This window comes from Nannospalax galili, unplaced genomic scaffold (assembly GCF_000622305.1).
Source record: "Nannospalax galili isolate Female #2095 unplaced genomic scaffold, S.galili_v1.0 scaffold127, whole genome shotgun sequence".
NCBI classification, from domain to species: domain Eukaryota; kingdom Metazoa; phylum Chordata; class Mammalia; order Rodentia; family Spalacidae; genus Nannospalax; species Nannospalax galili.
Genome location: NW_008360326.1, coordinates 10,942,882 through 10,967,554, shown reverse-complemented (window position 1 = coordinate 10,967,554; position 24,673 = coordinate 10,942,882). Strand labels below are relative to the sequence as shown.

The 24,673-nt window shown below is 36.4% G+C and overlaps 1 protein-coding gene across 2 annotated transcripts in view; it reads left to right on the top strand.

The window, feature by feature from the left end:
- The window catches only part of Cul3 (cullin 3), an 85,798-nt gene extending 62,278 nt beyond the window's left edge, over nucleotides 1-23,520 (top strand). The window contains exons 5-17 of one of the 2 annotated variants that reach the window (XM_029559969.1): nucleotides 1,783-1,943; nucleotides 3,284-3,398; nucleotides 4,340-4,568; nucleotides 8,231-8,376; nucleotides 9,426-9,602; nucleotides 11,127-11,297; nucleotides 11,743-11,850; nucleotides 12,193-12,317; nucleotides 12,836-12,932; nucleotides 14,291-14,425; nucleotides 16,951-17,137; nucleotides 18,624-18,769; nucleotides 21,817-23,520. In XM_029559969.1, the coding sequence (XP_029415829.1) occupies nucleotides 1,783-1,943; nucleotides 3,284-3,398; nucleotides 4,340-4,568; nucleotides 8,231-8,376; nucleotides 9,426-9,602; nucleotides 11,127-11,297; nucleotides 11,743-11,850; nucleotides 12,193-12,317; nucleotides 12,836-12,932; nucleotides 14,291-14,425; nucleotides 16,951-17,137; nucleotides 18,624-18,769; nucleotides 21,817-21,948 (1,929 nt within the window). In that variant the 3' untranslated portion in view covers nucleotides 21,949-23,520. The remainder of the gene's footprint in view (nucleotides 1-1,782; nucleotides 1,944-3,283; nucleotides 3,399-4,339; nucleotides 4,569-8,230; nucleotides 8,377-9,425; nucleotides 9,603-11,126; nucleotides 11,298-11,742; nucleotides 11,851-12,192; nucleotides 12,318-12,835; nucleotides 12,933-14,290; nucleotides 14,426-16,950; nucleotides 17,138-18,623; nucleotides 18,770-21,816) is intronic. The other variant, XM_008825826.3, reaches the window with a different exon arrangement.
- The last annotated feature ends 1,153 nt before the right edge of the window (nucleotides 23,521-24,673 follow it).

Below are 24,673 nucleotides of genomic sequence, written 5' to 3'. Positions count from 1 at the left end.
TTGGGGGGGGGGTTCTCATGTTTTTGCCAGTTATTCCTAATAATACAAAGTTAATACTGTATAAATAATTAAAATAGTATGAAAACAATTTATTTTTCTTTAACAAACTAGATGGACTGCTTTGAAGACTCCATAAAGGCAAATGTCTACATAAAATTTATTCAGATTAGGTGTGGATAATTTGAAACATAGGAATAGAAATGATAAAAATGTGGAAAGATTTTATATTCAGATTACTGAATATGTTCATACTCCATCTTAATGAAACTAGGAATGTTGAATTGCTTGTTATATTTTAGTATAAATAAGTGTTGAATGCCACCACAGGTCTCATGTTCAAATACCATCTTGACGGGGGAGGATTTTTGCTCCATGGTAGAGCATGTACAAGGTATAAGTGCCTAGATTCCATTCCCAATACAAGGAGATATATCATGTCTTGATATCATAATCAACATTTATATGCTTGCATTTGTTTTACCACCTGTCTTTAACCAACCAGATAATTGATTTAGGTCAAGATAGACAAGATAGAATAAGACTGATAGTAAGGAAAGGTTGGGCTTGGAGGTCACAGCGCAAAAAAAGAGGTTCAGAACAAAGAACTTTAAAATAAAGGAAGAATATTGTCACAGGAAGCATGGAATTTCAGAATGGGTGAGTGGAATAGTAAAGTCCAAAAACTTCTGGAGAAGTTATAAGTAAAATTTTGAACTCAATAAAGTTTGTCAGTATTTAAAAAATAGGAGCTGTGGTAGAATTAACAGAATTTAGAAGTACAGATACTGAAATTTTTAATAAAGGAATGGCTTTTTTTTTCACATTGCACATGAATGTATGCCACTGTATCAGATGAATGCAAGGTTAGAGGAATGCCATGTAAAGTGAGGGCTTAAACTGGAATGTTCTTGCAGCACCCTCCTAGTTGCATTGTTAGTATAGAGGAGCTTTGTTCAATTTCATCATGAGGTTGCTTGGAGTTGGCTTGTATTTGTTTATAATGCAGTATTTCAAAAAGCTTAAAGATCACTGTTTGTAGTGCTTCTGATTTCCTAATATTTGAGAGGTGGTAGACCCACCAGAGCCTAGAGCAACCCTGTAAAGAGCAGAGAGGGATTACATTGTCACTTCTGTTCTCTAGTAAAAAGAACAGTTTTATTTCAATGTACTTGTTTTAAATATGAATTTCAGATGATGGGCTGAATAGGAATTATGTAGCCTGTTCTGCAAAGGATAATCATGTTGATAAGAATGTGAAAGGAGGATGATACCAATAAATAGAGTGTTTGACATGACAGTAGCAGGTGTTTTAATTATGTATTACTTAGTTCTCTTTTCCTAAATGTATTAGAACCTTTTAATATTTACCAGTAGCAATAAACTTTGGTCATATGGACCTGAATTTCCTTCAGCTTTCACTTCAAGGAATATGATCTTCAGGTACAGTGTTTAAGAAAGAACCCTGCTAGGGCACAGGATAGCTTGGAGTCAGCACTGCCTGCCTGCCCGGCTCTGCTTTTTCTCCCCTGCTTGATGCTTGCTTTCCCTGTCCTGAATGGGATTCTTGCAATGCTTGTTTTTTCTTAGGTGGTAAGTAAAGTAACTACCTCTAGCCAGTATTTATTTTACTAACCATTGTTGTAACTTGTAAAGATACAGTTTTATGTAACTTGAGAGATACTAGAAAATTCCATAGTGCTTAAAATAATTTTTATTGTGGGTTACAATAATTGTGTTTGTAAGAATTTTACTTATGCTTATATTATTTTGTTTTAAATGCAGGACCGTGTATATGTACAACAAAATAATGTAGAAAATGTCTACAATTTGGGATTAATTATTTTTCGAGATCAAGTTGTACGTTATGGGTGTATTAGGGATCATCTTCGGCAAACTCTGTTGGATATGATTGCAAGAGAGCGGAAAGGGGAAGTTGTAGACAGGTATATTGTTTATCCTTACTTGTGGTTTTTAGTGTTTATGTCTTAAGAACGGTTATAATTTCATTAACATAATAAAAGCTTGAATGTCTAGCACTTGTTAAAATCCTCAAACTTCCTATCACAGTACAGTTACCTAAAATTTAAAGATACCACCTTAAACCTTTTCAACATACTTTTTCTCAAAGTAAATTACTAGTCTTCCTTTTTTAGTATGTACTGACATCTTGTTTCTTTTTGCTATGTAATTGTTATTTTTATTAGCTATTTTAAGAGCTCTTTTTTCCCCCCTCAATTTTGTGCTCTGATTTTCTTTGTAGTACTGGAGATTGAAGCTAGAACCTTGAGCCCGGTAGGCCAGTGCTCTACCACTCTTATGTCCTGAGCCCTTCTCAGTCTCATTATACTGCCCAGGCTGATCTTGAACTCCTGACTTCAGGTGTATCTCCTATTCCTTAGTCTCCCAGATGGTGTTTTGTCTAACCTTGACCAAAAAAAAAAAAATTTATGTATGTTTTGCCAGCATGTTAGTACACTGTGTATGTGTAATGCCAATGGAGTCCAGAAGAGGGCATTGGATCCTTAACTGGAGTTAGGATGGTTGGTAGCCACCATGTAGGTGCTGGGAACTGGACCCCATGTCCTATGCAAAAGCAACCATCTCTTCAGCTCCCTAGTCTTTGCTCTTTAAGTCTTTTTTGAAGAAAAATACTGAACATAGTCAAAAATACCTGAGAAATACCATACCCCTTCCAAGTCCTATCTGTCCCCTTGTTGACATAACAGCAGTGCCATTTCTGTGACGTTGCTGCCAGACTGTCTCGAAATGTGTAATATTCCTTCCTTCTCTACTCTATTTCAAGGGCTACTGTTAGCTGGAAATGTGTAAAGTTCTTACTAATTCAGCTTTCGTGCTCTTACCAGGATAGCCCCAGAAAGAAGCCTTTATTTGGGGCGGGGGGCGGGGACACGACCAACTTTATTATCTTGATGTTAGGTGTACATTGTACTCCTGTCTGGCAGTTCCACCTACAACCTAACTTAACTGTATAGTTCCTCCCATCTAATCTGTTTCCATGTAGACTCAAGTAAATAGAGGTTTTAGGTAACATAAATATACTTGCTTTAAAATTTAGTTATAACAAGGTAAGGGTAACTTAATGACTAAAGATAGGCTTTTTGATTTAAAATATCCTAAATCCATGTTTTATAAATGAGTTTCTCATGGGAGATAGGTCAGTTTGGTAAAAACTAAATGTTCTAAAGATATTTCTGCCTTTTTTTGCATATTTTTACATGTTTAATATAATTTGATTATCAAGTAATTAAACTTCTTTTGACAGAGGTGCAATAAGAAATGCTTGCCAGATGTTAATGATTTTAGGTCTTGAAGGAAGATCAGTCTATGAGGAAGATTTCGAGGCTCCTTTTTTGGAAATGTCTGCAGAATTTTTCCAGGTAATCAATGAATATATAGATAAATGCTCTTTTATGATGGTCTTAACATTACTGAATGTAGTTACTAATTGGACTATTTTGACTGCTTTGACTGGAACCCACTGGAGAGAGAATGCTACAAAAAAAAAAAAAAAAAGGCCTTCAGAACCCCTGCTTTACATTCTGGCACACTAGTGGGGAACTTTTTGATAAGAAGCTCCACTCTAAAATTATATAGAAGCAGGGTGTGGTGGCACATGCCTATAATCCCAGCACCCAGGCTGTTTCTGCAGTGTAGTGAGTTACAGGCCAGCTGGGACTAACAGGGAAACTCTGTCTCAAAAAAACAAAACAAAATTATGTATTAGAAATCATAAGCTTAGGAATACCCTAAGATTTTACCAATCAAATGTTCAATTCCATAACCTCAGAAGCAACACATCACCGAAAAAATCCTTCTGTGCAGGCTTTTTGTGGTATCAGTTACTAACAAAATAAACAGTAATGTACATGATTCCTAGGGCATATTTACTGATTAGGAAATTATATAGAGGCCCCAAACCAACTATATTCTCAAAGTGAGGCTCTATTAGAACTAATTTATTATGCAATGATATATTATCTACCTGAAAGCTAACAAATCTTAAGTATTTGCAAGGTGGTAACAAGTGTCCTTCCAAGAAGCCTCAGATCTATGTTTTGCACTGAAAATGCAGTGAAACTTACACAGCTTCCTTAGTACAATGCTAACAGTTTTTACTTTATAATTCAGTAAGTTGAATAACAAGTCAAATAACAAATCAGGTGTTATGCAAATAAATTCTTTAAAGAGTGTAATTCAGTCTGATCTGTGTAATGAGAAATTAAAATGTTAAATGAAGTATGATTAAATGCTATAGAAACCCCGCTAAAACAAAAACATATTTTCCCTTTATGTTTAAAATCATACTTTTTAATTGCAGATGGAAAGCCAAAAATTTTTAGCAGAAAACAGTGCTTCAGTATATATAAAGAAAGTAGAAGCTAGAATTAATGAAGAAATAGAACGGGTGATGCACTGCCTTGACAAATCAACCGAAGAGCCCATTGTGAAGGTGGTTGAGAGGGAGCTCATTTCCAAGCATATGAAGACTATAGTAGAGATGGAGAATTCTGGGCTAGTACATATGTTGAAAAATGGAAAGACAGAAGGTGAGTGTTGTCAACTGGATGTACTTAAATCCGTATTATACCTTCTTACCAGTTATTTTGAAGTTTCTTCTACGTTATAAATGTCCGTTTTCACAAGGCTATGTTATATACTAATAATTTACCACACTTAGCATTTGGGTAGGAGTAATGATATAAAGCCTTGCATTGTATTATAATTGAAGATGTTATGGAATTCAGTGGCATTTTTCCCTGCTTTTAATTTGGTTTCTTCATTTCCTGTTTTCCTTTGTGAAAAAGGCCAGTCTTATTGCTAAGCCCAGTGGGTTCTTTATGCATTCCTATACTTTTTAGATACCAGTGAGTTTGAGTGCTCTCTGTTCCCACATAATCTTCCTACAAGGAGTGGGGGGGAGGGTATGGGTGTGTCTGCACGTGTGTATCTGTCTTCTGTATTGACATATTTCAAAAAACTAGTAGAAAAAAGCGAATATTTTTGATACCATTACAGAAATTATTGTCTATCAATATTTTCCTTTTTTGTATGGAAAGACTTCTATAATTGATCAGTATCCTACAAGAAACACTTAGTTTCTGATTCTTTACTTTAAAGCTTTTATAAGATAATGAGAATGATGACCTTATTTCCTGCTTCCAAATGAAATCTTGACAGTATTCTAATTACTTCTTACTAGTAAGAAGATATATTGCCTATTAATATTATGATCTAGATAAGGAATGAAAAATGGAATGAGTTTCTTTTCTTGTTGCTGCTGCTGGGCTTGGTTGGGGGCGGGGGGACTTTTTAAGACAGTGTCTCCAGGCTGGCCTCAAACTCACAGAGCTCCACCTGCTTCTGCCTCCTAAGTACTGGAATTAAAGTTGTGCACTACCACAGTGGGCCAGAAGACTACTCTGGTAGTCATTTTTAGAAAACAAAGATTACATTTATTTTGTGCGTGGATGTATATTGTGCATTTCACAGTGCATGTGTGGAGGTCAGAGGATACTTGTAGGAGTTGGTTCTCTCCTATGTGTATGAGGGGGATTGAACTCAGATCATCAGGCTTGACAGCAGATACTTTTACCCACTGAGCCATCTGGACAGCTCCTAACATAGATTTTGTAAGAGGCTAGAGTAACAAATGTTTTAGTCTTGTGAATTAGGCAGTGAGCTCCTTGTATCTGCTCTTACAGTTAGAAAGTAGCCATTCACAATCATGCAAAAGGAAAGTGCCTGTGAACTATGTTTATGGACCCTGAACTTGAGCTTAGTAGTTGGGAAGTGTTTGAAATTGCTAGTCATATGTAAGTGACAGTATTTTTGTAACCAAGAGGGAGACATATGTTGTGAATATATTGGATTTTCATATTATGGCAAGCACACTAGATAGCAGAATAGCTGTTTACCATGGTTTTGCTCTATTTAGTTCTTTAATGTCAGCAAGTAACTGTGGGTATAAATTAGATTTTTTTTTTAAGTTTGTCTTCAAGTTCTCTAACCTACCATTAGAAGCATGATTGCAAAATGTGTTCATTTTGGTGGGCCCTGCTCTTGAGCAGTCATTATTAGTTCGGAGGTATAATTTCGCCATTAGGAATTCTCAAACATCAGAAAGTAAGAAGTTTTCCCATGAATGGAGGATAAATTAGTAGGGGTTAATAGCTACAACAGTATTAGCTTAAAGTTCAATGGTATCTTACATTTATTGGCTTTTTTTTGTCTTTAATTTCACTTATTTTTTATTATTGTCTGTGTATGAGTGTATTGCACCCATGTTGTACAGTGCCAAAGGAGGTCAGAAGTGGGTATTGAATCCCTTGGAACTGGAGTTAGGGACAGTTATTAGCTACCATGTGGGGGCTGGGAACCGAATCCGGGTCCTCTGCAAGAGCAGCCAGTGTTCTTAATTGCTGAGACAGGGTCTCCCTGTAGCCCCAACTGGCCTTGAACTCTGTGTAGAGCAGGCTGGCCTGGATCTCCCAGAGTTTCATCTGCCTCTGCCTCCCCAGTGTTTTTTGAAAAGTAATCAAACTAAGAATATATTTATGCTGGGTATGGTGGCATATGCTTTTAGTCCCAGTACTTGAGAGGCCGGGGTGGGTGGATCTCTGTGTGAGTTCCAGGCCAGCCTGGTCTACATAGCAAGTTCCAGGCCAGCTGGGGCTACAGGGAGACCCAGTCTCAAAAAGACCAAAAACAAAGAATATATTTATAGTCATAACATGCAAATTTGTATAAATTTTCAGTGTCCATAGTTTTATTTGAAGCAGTCATATTCAGTCATTAATATATCGTTAAATGTTTTCTTGCTGTAATGACAATGTGTCATATATATGACTCGTTAACCTAAAATACTGTCTGATGCCGAATTAAGAGCTAGCCAACCTTTGACCTAGAAATCGCAGATCTAGCAACATTTCAAAAGCCACTGATACTAAATTTTTTTCATTTCACCATAAAACTCTGACATTACAGTCTCCCAGTAAGTTATTTAGGGAAACGCTAGACATACAGAAGATCATTATTTTAGATCTGCATTGTGACTTTGTCAAAAATGATATGAAAAATAAATGGGCACCAAAATTTTCAATCCTTTTTTTAAAAAATATTTTATTTATTATTTTTGTTTTATGTGTATGAGTGTTATGCCTGCATGTAAGTAAGTACACCCATGTTGTGCAATGCCTGCAGAGGACAGAAGAGGCTTTCAGATGCCCTGGAACTGGAATTACGGACAGTTGTTAGCTGCTGTATGGGTGCTGGGATTCGAACCCAGGTCTTCTGCAAGAACAGTCAGTGTTCTTAACTGCTGAGCCATCTCTCTAGCCCCCAAAGTTTTCATTCTTAATTGAAACAACATAGTGTGGCAGGCCAATATTTAAAAATACAGTTATAAGCTGGGCATGGTCTAGTACAGGCCATTAGTCCCAGCACTCAGGACACAGAGGCAGGTGGATCTCTGTTAGACAAAGCCAGCCTAGTCTACATGCTGAGGGCCAGTCCAGTTGGGACCCCACCACCCACCCCAGATTACATTTGTCTAGGGACATGACAGATGTAGGGTTTTGTCTAGACTCTCATCTCTCCACCTATATGCATTTGGTTATAGAAACTTTACCATGAGGTCGATAATAAAGTAGTAAATCCTGTTTTTAATACGTTTATTGTAATGACTCTCAGTTCAACTGAAAGACCCAATTGGTTCTAAATTTCTTCCTTATTGTGACATTTGCAATATCAGTAGGTTCTGCATTAAGAGTTATATGGGATAAATTACAAACTCAGATATTTTCATTTTAGTGACAATATTTAGTATTCTGTTTAGGTACCATCTTATGTAAATTAAGATTTTTGAAAATATTTTATTAATGCTTTCAAAACAAGTTAAAAGCTGTATCTCATAAATTGTAATTTTACTAACATTTCTTGTTCTGCTTTTTCTCTTTGTTTTTGTTTTGTTTTTTGTCTTCTATTTTTTGAGACAGGGTTTCCCTGTAGCCCCAGCTGGCCTGGAACTCTGGTGCACCAGGCTGGCCCCAATTTCATAGAGATCTGCCTGCCTTATGCCTCCAGAGGCATGCACCAACCTACCCATCATTTTTTTTAAGGATGATAATTGAGAAATAAGCTTTTCTTTGATACAGGTTCACATTTTCCCTTACTCTTGTATGTAATCAATTTTTTCTGTATCTAATTGCAGACCTTGCTTGCATGTACAAATTATTTAGTCGTGTGCCAAATGGTTTGAAGACAATGTGTGAATGTATGAGCTCCTATTTGAGGGAGCAAGGAAAAGCCCTTGTTTCTGAGGAAGGAGAAGGGAAGAATCCTGTTGACTATATCCAGGTAGATAAACACAGATTTTCTTAATTTTATAGTAATCATTTTATAAGGGCTAAAAAGATCACTTTTACAAAGCTATGCATTATATACTTGAGCTTGATAGATCTACTGATAAACTAGTATATATAAGTATCTGGACTGTTTGTAAAGTCTTTGCTGCAGCTTTTTGTATTTTTGATACCTACTCAAGACCTGTTTAAATAATCCAGATAATAAAAAGGAGCTGAATTTTGTGATATGAAAAACCAAATTATATTTTAAATACTTACTATCTCAATGTTTTGTTTTCAAGTATTATATAGCATTTGTTTCAAGCATTATAGTCAGATGATAACACATTATACTTGTGTTAATAATGAACCTCTTGTACATTTTTTAAAATTTTTTAAAAAAATTTTATTTTATGTGTACGCGTGTATTGTGTGCCTGTAGGTAAGTGTACCCATGTCGTGCAGTGCCACGAGGCTGTCAGATCCCCTGGGACTGGAGTTACAGACAGTTGTTAGCTGCCATGTGGGTGCTGGGATTGAAACCCGGGTCTTCTGCAAGAACAGTCAGTGTTCTTAACTGCTGAGCCATCTCTCCAGCCCCTTTTTGTACATTTTTAAAGCATAATTTTCTCTTTGGTCAACACGGGAGGGTGCGGATAAGCAGTCTTTGGAGTTTTTGTTGTTTTTTAAACTACATTTATTTGTGTGTGTGCATGTGCGCACCATGTAGAAGAGGACTACCTGTGGGAGTCCATTATTTCACCATATGGATCCCAGGGATGGAACTCAGGTGGTCAGTTTTGAAAGCAAGCTCTTTAACCAGCTGAGCCATACACAAGTCCTATTTCATTTTTGATACATTTTTACATACACGGAAGATAGAATACTTCCTGTCACTTAAATTTTGAGCTTTTATATACAGGCTGGAAAATAATAGTAGAGAGTCTATAATACTAACTTTGGGCATTTATTACCAACAAAATTGAGGTAAGCACAGGTCATAAATATTTTACAAGAAAAATTTCATAATGTATCCCAAATATCTTTATTTTTATTTGTAAGGGCTTATTGGATCTGAAGAGTAGGTTTGATCGCTTCCTTCAGGAATCTTTCAATAATGACCGGCTCTTTAAACAGACCATTGCTGGGGACTTTGAGTATTTCCTCAACCTCAACTCTAGGTCTCCTGAATACCTCTCATTATTTATTGACGATAAGCTGAAAAAGGGAGTCAAAGGGGTAAGTAGTCCAAGGGGTAAGACATTTGAAAATACACTGGATTTTATTTATTGATGTAAGATTTGGAAGTAAAATGAAGAATTTTACAGATACAGAGGGAATGTGCTTAGTCTACTTGACAGTTTTTGTGTTGTTGTTTTGTTTTTTGGTCTTTTTGAGACAAGGTCTCCCTGTAGCCCCAGCTAGCCTGGATTCACTATGGAGACCAGGCTGGCCTTGAACTCACAGAGATCCGCCTGCTTCTGCCTCCCAAGTGCTGGGATTTCTACTTGACAGTTCTGTTTAAGGTATTTGGCTCAAAAGTTGTTTGACATTGCACTTAATGTCTAATTGTCATTAAAGAAAAAAGAAAAATACCCAAAAAACAAAAAAAGCACAAATACTGCAGTTATAGGTGTTAAAATGGATGCCTTGATGACTGAGAATTAGTTAGGCCATGGATGACAAAACAATGGAAGTTGAGCAGTTGGATTATTGCTTGTTTTTAGCTGCCTCTGAAATTAGGGTGTCTGACAGTCCCTGGAAGAGCAGCTCTCTGAGAGCAGTTGAAAGTTCTGTGTACTGAAGCTCAACTTCAATTTCAAGCTTTATCTCATTCTGGGACCTTGGGACCTCACTTGTAAGCATAGATAATCAAATTAAGCATATTTTGATAGTGTATGAATTGGTCTTCCTTTTTTTTAATTTCAGCTTTGAATTTTTGAGACAAATGGGAAAATCAACAAATGACTACAATTTATACAGGCAGTAGTTGAAAAAGAAAATAAAATTACAAGGATGCCCAGGAACCACATATCTATCGGATATCCCATTTTTAAAAACAAGCATAATGCATCCTGCTGCAGTATTCTCTAGCCCTTATTGAAGAGATGAGGACAAGGGTTATTTTTATCATTTGGACTGTAACAGAATTTTACCCTTTTATTAGCAAAATTTAGGGGTCTTTTTGTTTTTTGGTATTTTTGAGACAGGGTCTCCCTGTAGCCCCAACTGGCCTCTAGCTATGTACACCAGGCTGGATCTCCCTGTCTGCCTCCGAGTGCTGGGATTAAAGGCATGTGCCACCAGAATTTAGGGTTTTTAATGAATGTAATGGGGCCGGGTGGGGGGGGAACACTCCTTAGGCTGTATACGTTTCTGCCAAAATACAATGCAGAAGTCTCAGTCTGTCTCTCTCTTCCTTTCTTTTGGTCTTTTTGAGACAGGGTCTCCCTGTAGCCCCAGCTGTCCTGGAACTCCCTATATAGACCAGGTTGGCCTCGAACTCATAGAGATCTGCCTGCCTCTGCCTCCCCAGTGCTGGGATTAAAGGCTTGGGCTACCATGCCCTGACAAAAACTCCATCTATTCTTAATTATCCCTATTAACATTTCCCTCTTCCATCTGAGCCAGTAGCATCTACTCTTTGGATGCGTTAGATGATACAAAGAACTGCAGGGCACATTCTCAAACCTGATCCCTCCTTCTGCTAACCAGATTATGGTTGTTTTTAAACTGAAAATTGTCATTTGCTTAATTTTGCAGCTAACGGAACAAGAAGTAGAAACAATATTGGATAAGGCAATGGTCCTTTTTAGGTTTATGCAAGAAAAGGATGTATTTGAACGCTATTATAAGCAACACTTAGCAAGGAGACTTCTGACAAATAAAAGTGTTTCTGATGACTCTGAAAAAAATATGATTTCTAAATTAAAGGTAAGATGAATGTGGTATGTCTAACTAATGTTCAGAGTTATGTGATTGAACACAACAGAATTATTGTAGATTTTTGTTTTTTGAGCAGCAATAGGGGCTTTGTTCAAGTTGCAGGGACATCAAAGGTCTCTAGTACTGTTTCATGAAGTAGTTCCTAGACTTCTGTTCTGGAATCACATGATTGTTGTTAGATAACTGAAGAATTTGGCCCTTGCTTTCCATGGGTTGTATTGGAATCTTTGAAAGATTCTGGAAATTGCGTTTTAAAATCCTTGGGTTATTTGTTAAGCACTCTAAAGTTTAGCAGCTACAGGTTAATAGCAACTAGTGGGAAGATTTTCAAAGGAGATAATCAGGGATGGCAGTAACATGAAATGTTGTTTCTATGTGTTCTCAAAAGGAATCCCACCATTTATTTGTACACACTTGTATTTTTTCTACACAGACTGAATGTGGATGTCAGTTCACATCAAAACTGGAAGGAATGTTTAGGGATATGAGCATCTCAAACACGACTATGGATGAGTTCAGGCAACATCTACAGGCAACTGGGGTAAGAGTCTTCATTTCATCCCCACTGTCATCTCTGTGAAATCTTTTATGATGGAGTTTTTCAACTATACAGCTGACCAGTGATCTGGCTTATTTCAGTTGAGAATGATACTTGTAAGAATTTATTCACATTCCAAGAATTATCATGTTCAATATTTTTAAGTTAACAGTTTAGGTAATAATTGTAATTCTTTGGAAAATATTAAACAGATCCAATCTTTAAGACGATCTAAAGCAGATTCCAGACATGAAGATAACTACTTTGATGATTGTAATAGAGCCTGTATGAGTAGGTAATAAATGCTAGTTTATTTTAGGGGACACTCTCTTTCTATTTGTATAGGTGTCTTTAGGTGGTGTTGATCTCACAGTTCGGGTTCTTACAACGGGATATTGGCCCACTCAGTCAGCCACACCAAAGTGCAACATTCCACCAGCACCAAGACATGCTTTCGAGATATTTAGAAGGTAAAGCTAAATAAGACTATATTTCTGAATGTAAACAATTATCCAAATTTGAATTATATTTCATATTAATGCATATATATTATTCCTATAATTGAGTATATTTGTTCCTTTTTAAGCCACATAGTCTACAGAATTTATCTTTTAATAACTTAGAACACTCTACGTTAAAAACTTCACAGGAATATTAATGTGCTTTCAGCATTAGTGCATGTTAATAGCACTATTATGTTTTGCACTGTTAATAACTGCCATTGGCTTAGTATAAATTATTAAGACTATAGAGAGTCTTATGACTAGCTGGCCTGGTCAAATTATACAGTGTGCTGCCAGCACCTAGTTTTGATTACTTTGGTCTTATCTCCCCACCCCATTTCCTCTTGTAAAATAATTGGAACAGAACTTAATCCTAGGGTTTCTTTCATCTTGTACTGTCTCTCATCTTTGCTAAGGATTGTTAAAGTTTTAATTTCAAATATGTAAATCATTTGATTATCTAAAACCTGGTTTGATTTGCTAAGGTTCTACCTAGCCAAACACAGTGGTCGACAGCTTACACTCCAGCACCACATGGGTTCTGCGGATCTCAATGCCACCTTTTATGGTCCAGTTAAAAAGGTAAAATAATTGACACTTTCAAAACAAAGCGTAGCTTAAAATTTATGTACAGAATTGATTTGTGATATATGTTAACTAGAATAAACCATCACTATTATTTTCCTATCTTACCATGCTAAAAAAAAAAAACAAGAATCTTTGATTTATTACATGTATTCCTTAAGTTGCTAAATTAGTTTGAAAATACATAGTTTTTTTTGGGGGGGGGGGGATTTTCGTTTTTTTGTTGAGACAGTGTCTCCCTGTAGATCTAGCTGGTCTGGAACTCCCTATGTGTAGACCAAGCTGGCCTTGAGCTCACAGAGATCTGCTTGCCTCTGCCTCCCAAGTGCTGGGATCAAAGGTGTGTGCCACCCTGCCTATCCCAGCTTATATCTTTAAGGACTAAAATAATAGGATAATTGCTATTTCACTTAATAATATTAATCCTGAGACCCTGTTGCATAAAATAGTATAATGTAATTCATTTTGAGCACATACAGAGCAAAACCAGGTGACCATTTCACAATTCTTAGTCTTTTCCAATCCTTATTTCTAATAAATCAGAACAAGGAAATTGGCACTTGATACTTGGGAGACATGCAGATGTTAGTAGACTCATTTTTAAAAAATTAAACATCTGGGGCTGGAGAGATGACTCAGCAGTTAAGAACACTGGTTGTTCTTGCAGAAGACCTGGGTTCGAATCCCAGCACATGGCAGCTAACAATTGTCCATAACTCCAGTTCCAGGGCATCCGAAAGCCTCTTCTGTCCTCCGCAGACATAACACTCATACACATAAAATAAAAATAATAAATCAAATATTTTTTTAAAAACATCTAAAATTGTAAGGTCTATCTAGGGTAATTATTTTTATTACTTGATTTGAATCAAAACAAAGTAATTTGCCTTAAGACTGAAAACTATTCACAGTTCTAAGTTTTAATCTATATTGTAATTAGAGTCTTACTTGCTTTATATAAATATCTTCAGTATTGTTGAAAGCAAGCATGTGCAATTTTTGTATTTGATATAGAAGTAGTCCTTTATTTAGTTGAATAGAATATGATATTCATATATTTAAGTACATAATTATTTGCTCAGCTACCTTGAAATATTGAGGTGTTCACCATAGGGGAATCAGAGATAGTCCCTAAGTAAAGATTCTGTGTGTGTGAGCTCGACCCACAGAGCTCTGCCTGCCTCTGCTTCCTGAGTGTGCTGGATTAAAGGCTTGCACAACCACGCTCGACCTTAATAGATTTTATATAGGAATAAGTATATAATTTTATTGAGGGGTGGAAATAGGTTGTATTTCTAAAATGTGACTGTTAAAGTTGGTAGGAGATAATGTTCAGTTTATTTTCAATTCAACAGGAAGATGGATCAGAGGTTGGTGTTGGTGGTGCACAAGTAACTGGCTCTAATACACGGAAGCACATATTGCAAGTCTCCACTTTCCAGATGACTATATTAATGCTCTTTAATAATAGAGAAAAATACACATTTGAGGTATGGGTTGTAGTTACATACATTTAAACCACTACTGTTGCTGCTAACTCTTATTTGAGTCTTTTATTGTTTAAGTAAGTTTAAGAGAAACTGTGGAGGCTGGAGAGTCGTGTCAGCAGTTAAGAGCACTGGCTGCTCTTGCAAAGGACCTGGGTTTAATTCCCAGCATCTACAGAGTGGCTAACAACCGTCTGTAACCCCTGTTTCAGGGAAGTTTGATGCCCTCTTCTGACCTCCGAAGGCATTTCACAACACTTGCATACATGCAAGCAATACACTATTGCACAGAAAATAAAAATGATAAATACTGTATTTAAAAAAGAAACTCTGAGTACACCTTTAGAGAAAACTGCATAAAATTTGACCATAGAATTATGCGAACATCATACATTAGTAGGTCATGTTTCATTTTTATTGTTTTTAATTGACAGTGAAATATTGGCGTTTCCTATAGTCAGTCCCTCCAGCTACTCTTAGCCCTAAGTAGCTAACGATCGGCTTTACATTTCAATATATTTGATTCCGTGTTTTTGAAACAGGGTCTCCCTGTAGCCCCATATGACCTGGAACTCACTGTGTAGACCAGGTTGACCTTGAACTCACAGAGCTCCGCCTGTTCTGCCTCTAGAGTAGCTGTTTTTGCCATTTATAGAATTTCATATAAATGTAGTTAATGTGCTGTGTCCAGATTTTTACATAGCTCAGTGTTTTTGAGATTCATCCCTGATACATAGTATCAGTAGTCCATTGTTAATTTTATATCTATTTGTCAGATTTTATATATCATTTGGCTTCTTGATAAGCTAGTAGATTAGTAGAGATTTAAACTATAAAAAAACAAAACTATAGGACTGGGGAACTAACTCAGGTTAACATCTTGAGGACCTGAATTTGATCCTCCGAACCCACGTTAAATCTAGCCAGGCATAGTGACACAGACATGTACCCCCATCTCTGGGGAGGTGGAGATAGTTAGATAGATCCTTCAGGCCCACTGGCCAGCCAGCCTAACCAACATGGCTAGCCCAAGACCAATGAGAGACCCCTTGAGGAGAGAGAATGGTGGATGGCTCCTGAGGACCTACACTCAAGGTTGTCCTCTAACCATACATGCGAACTATATTTAACTTTTAAGAAAACAGCTGAACTCTCCCCAAACAATTGTTCCACCTTATATTCCCATCAGCAGAGGTCAGTTGGCTGCATATTTTCTAGGTTCTTTTGTTTTGTTTTGGTTTGGTTTGGTTTTTTTTTGAAACAAGAGTCTCCCTGATGCTCCCAGCTGGCCTGGATCTTGCTATATGCTGGCCTGCCTCTGTCTCCCTTTACTGGGATTCTACCACCATGCCCAGCCCTCTCTACATTCTTAAGGCTTTGTCATAAATGTGCCACAACTACTTTATCAGTCTGTTTCTTGTTTTACATCTTTTGAGGAACAGAAAAACCTTTTAATATTGACAGTTTAATTACCTTTTCCCTTTATAATTCTTTTGATGTCCTAAGAAATTATTTCCTACCCTGAGATTTCAAGGTAGTTATTTCTAGCTTGCTTTTAAGAAGTTTATAATTTCAGTTTCTACATTTAGATCTTTATCTCAGGTTAAGTGTTATATGGTATGAGGTAAGGATTAAAATTTATTTTCACACAGTCATTGCACATTCTAGCATCATTTGTTAAAATCACTAATAATTTCTCCTGTTCAGTAACCCTTGGCACATTTGTAAAAAGCCAGTTGAGCATGTATCAATGTATATATTACTGTGCTTTCTGATCTGTTTGATTACAGTGCTATCTTCATGCCAGTTTTATACGATTTTGATAGTGCAAATTTTTTTTCCTTAGAATAATAATTATAATGCATCATTTTTCCTTTACATCTTTCCCATTAATTTATGATTTGGTTATGTTCTTTTTAATTACTGCATTTTAATATATTTACTTTGTTTGTGCATGTGGGTGTGCACACATACACATGCTGGGGTGCTTGCGTAGAAGTCAGGACAACTTTTAGTAGTGTGTTCTCTCCTTCCACCATGTGGCCTCTGAGGAAGGAACTCAGGTCATCAGGTTTGGTGATAGGCACCTTTACTAGCAACCATCTTGCCAGTCCACTTACATTACATTTTACTAGTCTTCCTATAAAGATCATGTTCTTTCTTTATTTTTTCTTAACCTAAATACTAAACAATTTCCTCCTAGTCATGTCCACAGGTGACATTTTTAGAGTGCTCCTTGTATTTCATGAAGCAGAAATGTGTCCTTTGGAGGAGGGGTCCTCCATGTGTAATCACACCCCACTTATTTTTTAATAGTTTATAATTTGAATCATCTTTTTCTTTAGTTTGTTCAAATAATGAGATTTTTAGTGGCAAGTCATATTGAGGGGATTCTTTATCATTAATTATTTCTTTAATAGAATTACCGCTCTTTAGCTGCTGCTTGTATCAGTTTATTTACTGATTAACTAATGTACTTTTAATCTTTGGGGGCGAATCTAATTATATCAAATCTAATGAAATTTCAGGAAATTCAACAAGAGACAGATATCCCCGAAAGAGAACTTGTTAGAGCCCTACAGTCCCTTGCCTGTGGAAAACCAACACAGCGGGTCCTCACAAAAGAACCCAAATCAAAGGAAATAGAAAATGGTCACATATTTACAGTTAATGATCAGTTCACATCCAAACTACACAGAGTCAAGATTCAAACAGGTATCTGCAATTAAATTTTCCTTTTAGAAAGTATGCATCTTTTATATAGAAAAAGGGTTCATCTGTACAGATTCCTTTCTCTTCAGAGTAATGTTTTCATTGTTAGTAAAGATAATCCTCCTAGTACTTACTGCTTAGTACTTGGGCCTGATGATGAAAGTAGCCTGTGTGGACACCTGCATGTATCAAACTGTAGGTGAACCCAGGTAGAAATAATAAAATGCACGTATGAACATGTCAATACTGATAGGGTAATTGTTTTTAACTACTGGTGGAGTCAACAGATAATTTAATAGTTTATAATTTGAACCATCTTTTTCTTTAGTTTGTTCAGATAACGAGATTTTAATAAGTAGAAATAAAATACACTTACAAATATGTCAGTACTGATAGGATAATTGTTTGAACCGGAGGAGTCAACAGATAATAAAATGCACTTATGAGCATGTCAGTACTGATCGGGTAATTGTTTTAACTGGTGGAGTCAACAGATAATCAGTGGGAGTCTATTTTCAAACCTGTTTTACAGATTTCTCAAAATTGGGAGTTATCTACATAAAGTTTGATCTTGAGATACAACTGCTTATATTTTAGTAAATATTTTCTGTTTCAGTATTAACTCTTAATTTTAAAATAAAAATGACACTGTTATAAACAGGGTTTGGTACTTTTTTTAAGTTGCTAGTGGGAATACTATTCAGAATATATTATCAGTGTTTTCTATGTATGTAAATGGAGAAAAAAGCCAGTCCTTCCTTTCTGCTGTTTAGAATGTAAAAGCATTCTACTGGTTTCAAGGCTAGTATTACCACAAATATACAAATACCTCTCCACACATCTCCTTATAAGTTGTTTTTCTAACTGACTGTAATACTGTATCATACTCAAGAAAAGTAATAATTCCATATTATCTGTTTACCTGTTTACCACCTATTTGGGGTTTTGTTTTTGTTTTTGTTTTTTGGTCTTTTTTTTTTTTTTGTCTTTTGAGACAGGGTCTCTCTGTAGCCCCAGGTGGCCTGGAAGTTGATAGGTAGACCAGATTGGCCTCAGACTCACAGAGATCCATCTACCTCTGCCTCCCAAGTGCTGGGATTAAAAGTGCACAAGCATTGAATGTTTGCTTAGTAAGTGTGTACTTGAATTCATGTATGTATACTCAGGTTCAAATTGATTTTTCTCTGTAAATTACATTACACTGTATTACATTTACTTATAAATGAAAGTTTTAAATTATTTTAGTGGGGCTGGAGAGATGGCTCAGCAGTTAAGAGCACTGACTGCTCCTGCAGAGACCCAGGTTTGGTAACAGCCATCAGTACATCAACAACTCCAGTTTCCGTCAGGAGTTCTGATGCCCTCTCTGGCCTTCAAGGGACCAGGCACACGTGTGTGCCCATACAAACATGCAGGCACTGATGCACATAAAGTAAAAATAATTTTTTAAAAAGTGCTATTTATGATAAATGCCTTATTTCTGTTTTAGTTGCCGCCAAACAAGGTGAATCTGACCCAGAAAGGAAAGAAACAAGACAGAAAGTAGACGACGACAGGAAACATGAGATAGAAGCTGCTATAGTGCGGATAATGAAGTCTAGAAAGAAGATGCAGCACAATGTCTTAGTAGCAGAGGTGAGGACACTTTAAGAATGTACAGAGAAAAGCAGAACAGCCTGTTTAACTAAATTGAAGAAAATATTGGGGCTGGAGAGATGGCTCAACGGATAAGAACACTGACTGTTCTTGCAGAAGACTTGAATTCGAATCCCAGCACCCACATGGCAGCTAACACTTGTCCATAACTTGGGTTCCAAGGGATCCGACAGTCTCTTCTGTCCTCCGCAGGCATTGCGCAACATGGGTGTGTTTACCTACATGCAGGCAATTACACGTATACACATAAAGTAAAAATAATAAAAAAAAATTCAGTTCTTCATATTGTCATATAACACTGCTCATTAAAAGCAAGACCCTTAGTAACAAATAGAACTATAGCATGTCTTTGTATACAAATTATCTGTATTTCTGAAAATTAATGGTTACCATTTTTTGAGTGCTTTTTACAAATGAGGAAACTAAATTGACCCATGAGAGTCTGTTGATGTAGTTGGGTAAGAGATAACTAAAGCATGGGTTAAGAATTTCTAGCAGGCAGAGAGTTGAAAAGTAGAATTGACAAGATTATTAACTGATAATGGGAAATGAGAAGTTGTTGAGTGTCTTGGACTTCTGGCTTGAGCTAATAGGCCTAGGTTGGTGTCCCTAACCCAAAGGGAGAGTGTTGTGTTGCCATGGTCCAGGTGTCAATTCATATTGTTGGTTTGTACAGTTGACTTCATTGTATGTTGCCATATCCAGGGATCCGTTGGGCTATTGATACTTAGTGGAAAAGTAAAGGCCAGAAGTTGAATTGGGAACTCCCTATTAGGGAGTATTGTTAAAAGATAAACTCTATTTTACCCTGTAAGATAAACTCTGTTTTACCCTGTTAAGATAATTCTATCTTACCCAGTAAGATAAACTCTATTTTACCCTGTTAAGACCCAGTGAGGATACCTAATGGCACAGGGAAAAAACTGTTTCAGCACTGAGGTTAAAGGAATCCTTTCTGAACAAACTATGTTAGTGTCACTTTAAGAAATACAGGTTCTTAGTCCAACCAGGTTTATTGAATCAGAAATCCTATAGTGGGCAGGTCCTAGAAGTCTGGCTTCTACAGCTCTGTGTAGGTGGATAAAGCTTGTTCAAATTTTACATACACTGCCAAGAGGAAAAAGAAAAAAACACAATTGTACATGGAAAGGAAATAGTTACAAAGAGTCAACAGTTAAAATTGGTTTTTTTAGGATGAGCTCCATGATAGGTTCTCCTTCAGTCACATTTGTACATACCCACAACACTAAATGGGCTCACTAGGTAGTAGGTTGGTGTGTGTGTATGTATATATGTAACAATAAGAAGTGGTTATGAATTTGAGAGTGATTGGCTAGGGGGATGTGGGGGAGTTGGAGCAGGAGAGGGAAGGGTGGAAATGCTATTTAGTATAGTGCTTATATATGAAATTGTAAAAAAATAAAAAATTAACATGTTTTTTTTTTTAAAGAAAGATTTTTTTTAAAAAATAAAACTACAAGAAGTCTTAGATGAATGACCATATTGGCAACCAGATGACTAGTTGATTTTGCCATACATTTTCTTTAGACTATTAAGAGTAGATATCTGATTAGCAGTGCTTTGAGAAGTAAGTGGGGGTGGAAACCACCAAGACTAGTTTGTTCTTTAGAAAGTATCTTCTGAGAACGAGAAGAAAGAGCTCTAGAGGAATAAGTGATGCATTGAGGGTTCTGGACTTTGGTGGTTTTGTTTTTTTTGAGAAAGGGTCTTTAGCCCCAGCTTACCTAGAACTCCCTATGTAGACCAGGCTGAGCTCTAACTCACAGAGCCTCTGCCAGGACTAAAGATGTGTACCACCAGGTCTGGCGGCTTTGGTGTTTTTGTTTGTTTGTTTTGTTTTGTTTTGTTTTGTTTTAATACTAGATGAGAGGATGTTTAAGATGAAGAAAGAGAAGCTTAAAACAAGGTGGCGGGGCATGGGACAATGACTTAGCAAGACTAGGAAAGTAGGATTGGATAGAAAATATAGGTGGGTAGTAGATGTTATTCTCACAACACAGGACAGGGTACAGGGTTTGTGCTGATCAAGAATTGGGAAGTTGAGGAGTTTCAAAGTAGAATGGAATGGCCAGTCTCCTTTGTGTGTACAAAATGACTGACAAGTAGCAATAGTCAAACTGTGGCTGCTACTATTAATTTTTTGCTGGTAATACTACTTAGGATCCTAACTGCAGTTGTACATAGTATGTGGACATTATTGTAAGGGATTGCATCTTGTTAATTCATCTCGTGAGGTCCCAAAGTTAGGTTGAGATAGATCAGGAAATTGCAGCCAGGCAGCGAGAGTCCAAAGCTCATAAGGACATTATGCCATCCAGGTTCAGTGAACTGGGAAGGTGACTTAGAAGTAAGTAATGGTATCATCAAAATGATTAAATTGTATGATGGTATATAATCATGTACTAAGTAAACTCAGGAAAATCTTCAGCATGCAATTAAATCCCTCTTTAAAAATTTTTTTTTATTTTTATTTTATATGTATGTTATATCTACATGTATGTAGGTAAGTGCACTCAAGTTGTACAATGCCCATGGAAGTCAGAGAGGGCATCAGATACTGTGGAACTGGAGTTATGGGTGACTGTTAGCCACCCTGTGGGTGCTGGGAACTAAACCTGGGTCCTCCGCAAATGTAGCCAGTGCTTTTAACCACTGAATAACCTCTCCCGCTCCAACATTCACATGTTGATACACAGGAGTGTGTTCTAGTCATCTATTACATTTTCAAATGAAGCCTTTAAATTTTTAACTGTATTCATTGTTTTGTTTTGTTCTGATTTTGAGACAGTAATCCTTCCTCCTCAGCTTCCCAAATATTGAAATTACAGGCATCAACCACCATGACTGGCACATCTGTACTCTTCAGTTTCATTATATGTTCACTTAAGTTTTGATGATGAGTTTGAAAATAATAGTTCAGGAAAAAAGTAATTTTTGTGTGTTTATATGGAAATGTACTTGAAGTTTTTGTGGTAAGAATTAGACTTTGTACCTTCTCTTTGTAGGTAACTCAGCAGTTGAAGGCTCGATTCTTACCAAGTCCAGTTGTTATTAAGAAACGTATTGAAGGACTTATTGAGAGAGAATATTTGGCACGAACACCTGAGGATCGCAAAGTATACACATATGTAGCATAAAATGCATTCAGAAATTTGATTTATTCTTGGACTGTACTCTTCGCATGGACTGGGAAGTTCTTTTAAATCATTAATACTAAGACGACCATCTCTTCTGTTAAATTGCAGTACATGTTCTAGACCATTCAGATCAAGCCTTTACTCCTCTGAGAGTTTTCAACATCACTTGATTGAGCTTCAGGCTTTCCAGCGTCTATCCCTGTAGAGATCATCTTTACAGTTCCTCGGGAAAATGTGAATGTGCCGCGTTTTGTTTTCAATATTGTATGAAAACAGGAAAAAATAAAACAGAAATTTAGAAAACACAGCTCATTAAAATAAAATTGTTGAATTTCATTTCCCCAGGTCTTCAGTGTTGATGTAAATGTGTTTCTGTAGTGTTGCTTATTAGCACTTTGCTCATTGTGTAACTTGGGTAACAAAAATGGCAAAAGAAATGCAAATTCCCATTTATCTTGCTCTGCTTATGACATTTCTTTAGCTAGTGCTGTTTAATTTACAGATTCGACGGTTACACAAAGACCCAGCATAGGATTGGGGCATGCTTTAATCCTGCCACTTGCACTTACTAATCTTAACAGCCTTATGACCAAGAACCTTGTTTGGGGCTCAGTATATACCCTGATCTGGTTTTTCCCCATTGTAATTTGAGGTTTTCAAATTAAGTCTTCAAAATGATTAGGTTTTGTTCTGAGTTATTTCTAGAGAAAGGAAATATTTTAGTATGTATAAATTGTACAATAATTCTTTGCTGTTGTACTTACTGCTGATAGTGGATTGTATAGGGTGGTGTTTTTTAATTTCATTTGTTGTAGACAAAAATAATTGAATTTAGTATTCACATACACACTAATTCAAGTATGTCAGAGCACAAAGTTGGCAGCTGGTTACATTTAATTCAGCCCCCTTTGAAAAGCACATACAGTCTACCCTTTGTTTATAAATATCATAGTCCCCCCATGCAGTTTAAATATATATTTTGGTGATGCTGTGTTACACCATTAATTTTGTTTCAACATGCAATCTAAAGATGCAATAAGTATGATTACCTTGATAGTTCAAATGGCATCTTCAGTTCTCACAGCTGTGTTTGGAAAGTGATTAAGCAATATTCTCCAAATGTGATGATTCTTGGATATTTAGCTATCTGTTGTCCTTTGAAGAGTCATCATTTTCATGTTCTCAAAACGTGCTTTGTGCTGAAGATTGTGTGTGTTATCCTGAGCTTCCAGCTATCACTGAGGTGGTTTTCTACCTGATTGATCTGCCAAGGATTATAGTTTGCTTTAACTTCAGAGTATTTTTTATCTTCAATTTTATTTAATTTTGTTTCATTTTTGTTTTTATGAGATAATGTTTCAGATATGTAATTGGGGCAAACCACTATAGATTTCTGTCAGAAAAAAAGAGAAATGTTACTAAGTTGAAGTAACCAAGTCTCCGTTGACTATTGATACTGTTGATATTCTTAATAGAATGTATGTCTCAGAAGATGGTTTCTGTTTAAATTTATGGTGAAGTTACAACTGAATTCTAATACGGATTAAAAACTCCACATAAATATTTTCCCCATGCGTCTTGGATTATAATTTTCCTTTTAGACTTGCAAATATGCTTTTATTACATTTACATTTGCTCCCATCTATACTATAGATTTATTATAAGTATTTTTTTTGCTCCTGTTCTTTACAGTTTTAGATGACTAAGGTGTCAATGAAAAATAATGGACATTGTTCTCAGGATACTCCCACACTTGAACAGCAGTGAGGCTTTGCTTTGGGGTGTAATTGGTGTTTTCTCCAAGGAATATGTATAGGAAAGTCATGTTGAACGTTTTATTTTTTTAATTGATACTCTCAAACAATCTGATTCCTTGGGAAATAGGACAGCTCAAAGGTGGTCAATCCAACAGTCATGAAAATGTGGAACATTCAGTTAACCGAAGTCTCGACCTATGTGAGGCGTTAAAAAAGAATTTGGAACACTGGGTTAAACCATTACAGTTAAGTTCGTGTCATCTCTAGTGTCACTGTACATTGCAGGTCTGGAGTTGATATTTACACCTATGCTTACAAGTTCAGTAAAACATGCTGCCAGTGCTATCTTGGGAAGTTCATATAGTACATTTTTAAAAGTTTGTCCTCAGCAAGTGGTCGTTGACATTTTTCTCCATTTTTAATATTTCAGTTTGTAAGTAATAGTGACTACATTTTTGTGGCTTGAATTTTGGGGAAGGTGGATAATTTTTTTCTACAAGATGTCTCTGTTCAGTGGCTGTTCTGTTGTGATTCTTTGCTGTACTTTTTCATGGAGAGTGTTTATTGTCACTTAGAGATTAAAAATCTATTACAATTAAGAAAGAGCTTCACAAGATAAAAAGTTGCTGTGATTGCAAAGATTCTTTATGACAGTGAATTCAAACAAATGAAGGGATGCATCTTTGTGGCATTGTAGACACAGGGCAAGTATCACTCCTAAACTCAAAGTGCTAATGTGCCTTTGCAGAAAGAATCTTAGAACTCTGAAGCTTTGTTGACTTTCTCTTCTCATGGTGTGCTCCGCAGCAGGACCGCTTAGATAACATCCAATGTACCCACTTTCAGAAACTAGTCCCCCGACTGACATCTTGGGCTTCTGAATATTTAGTTCCTCTGTTTGAGATTAATTTTAGTGTGGTAAGTCCATACAATGCTGTTTTAATTTTTGTTACTCATCTGGATGACTA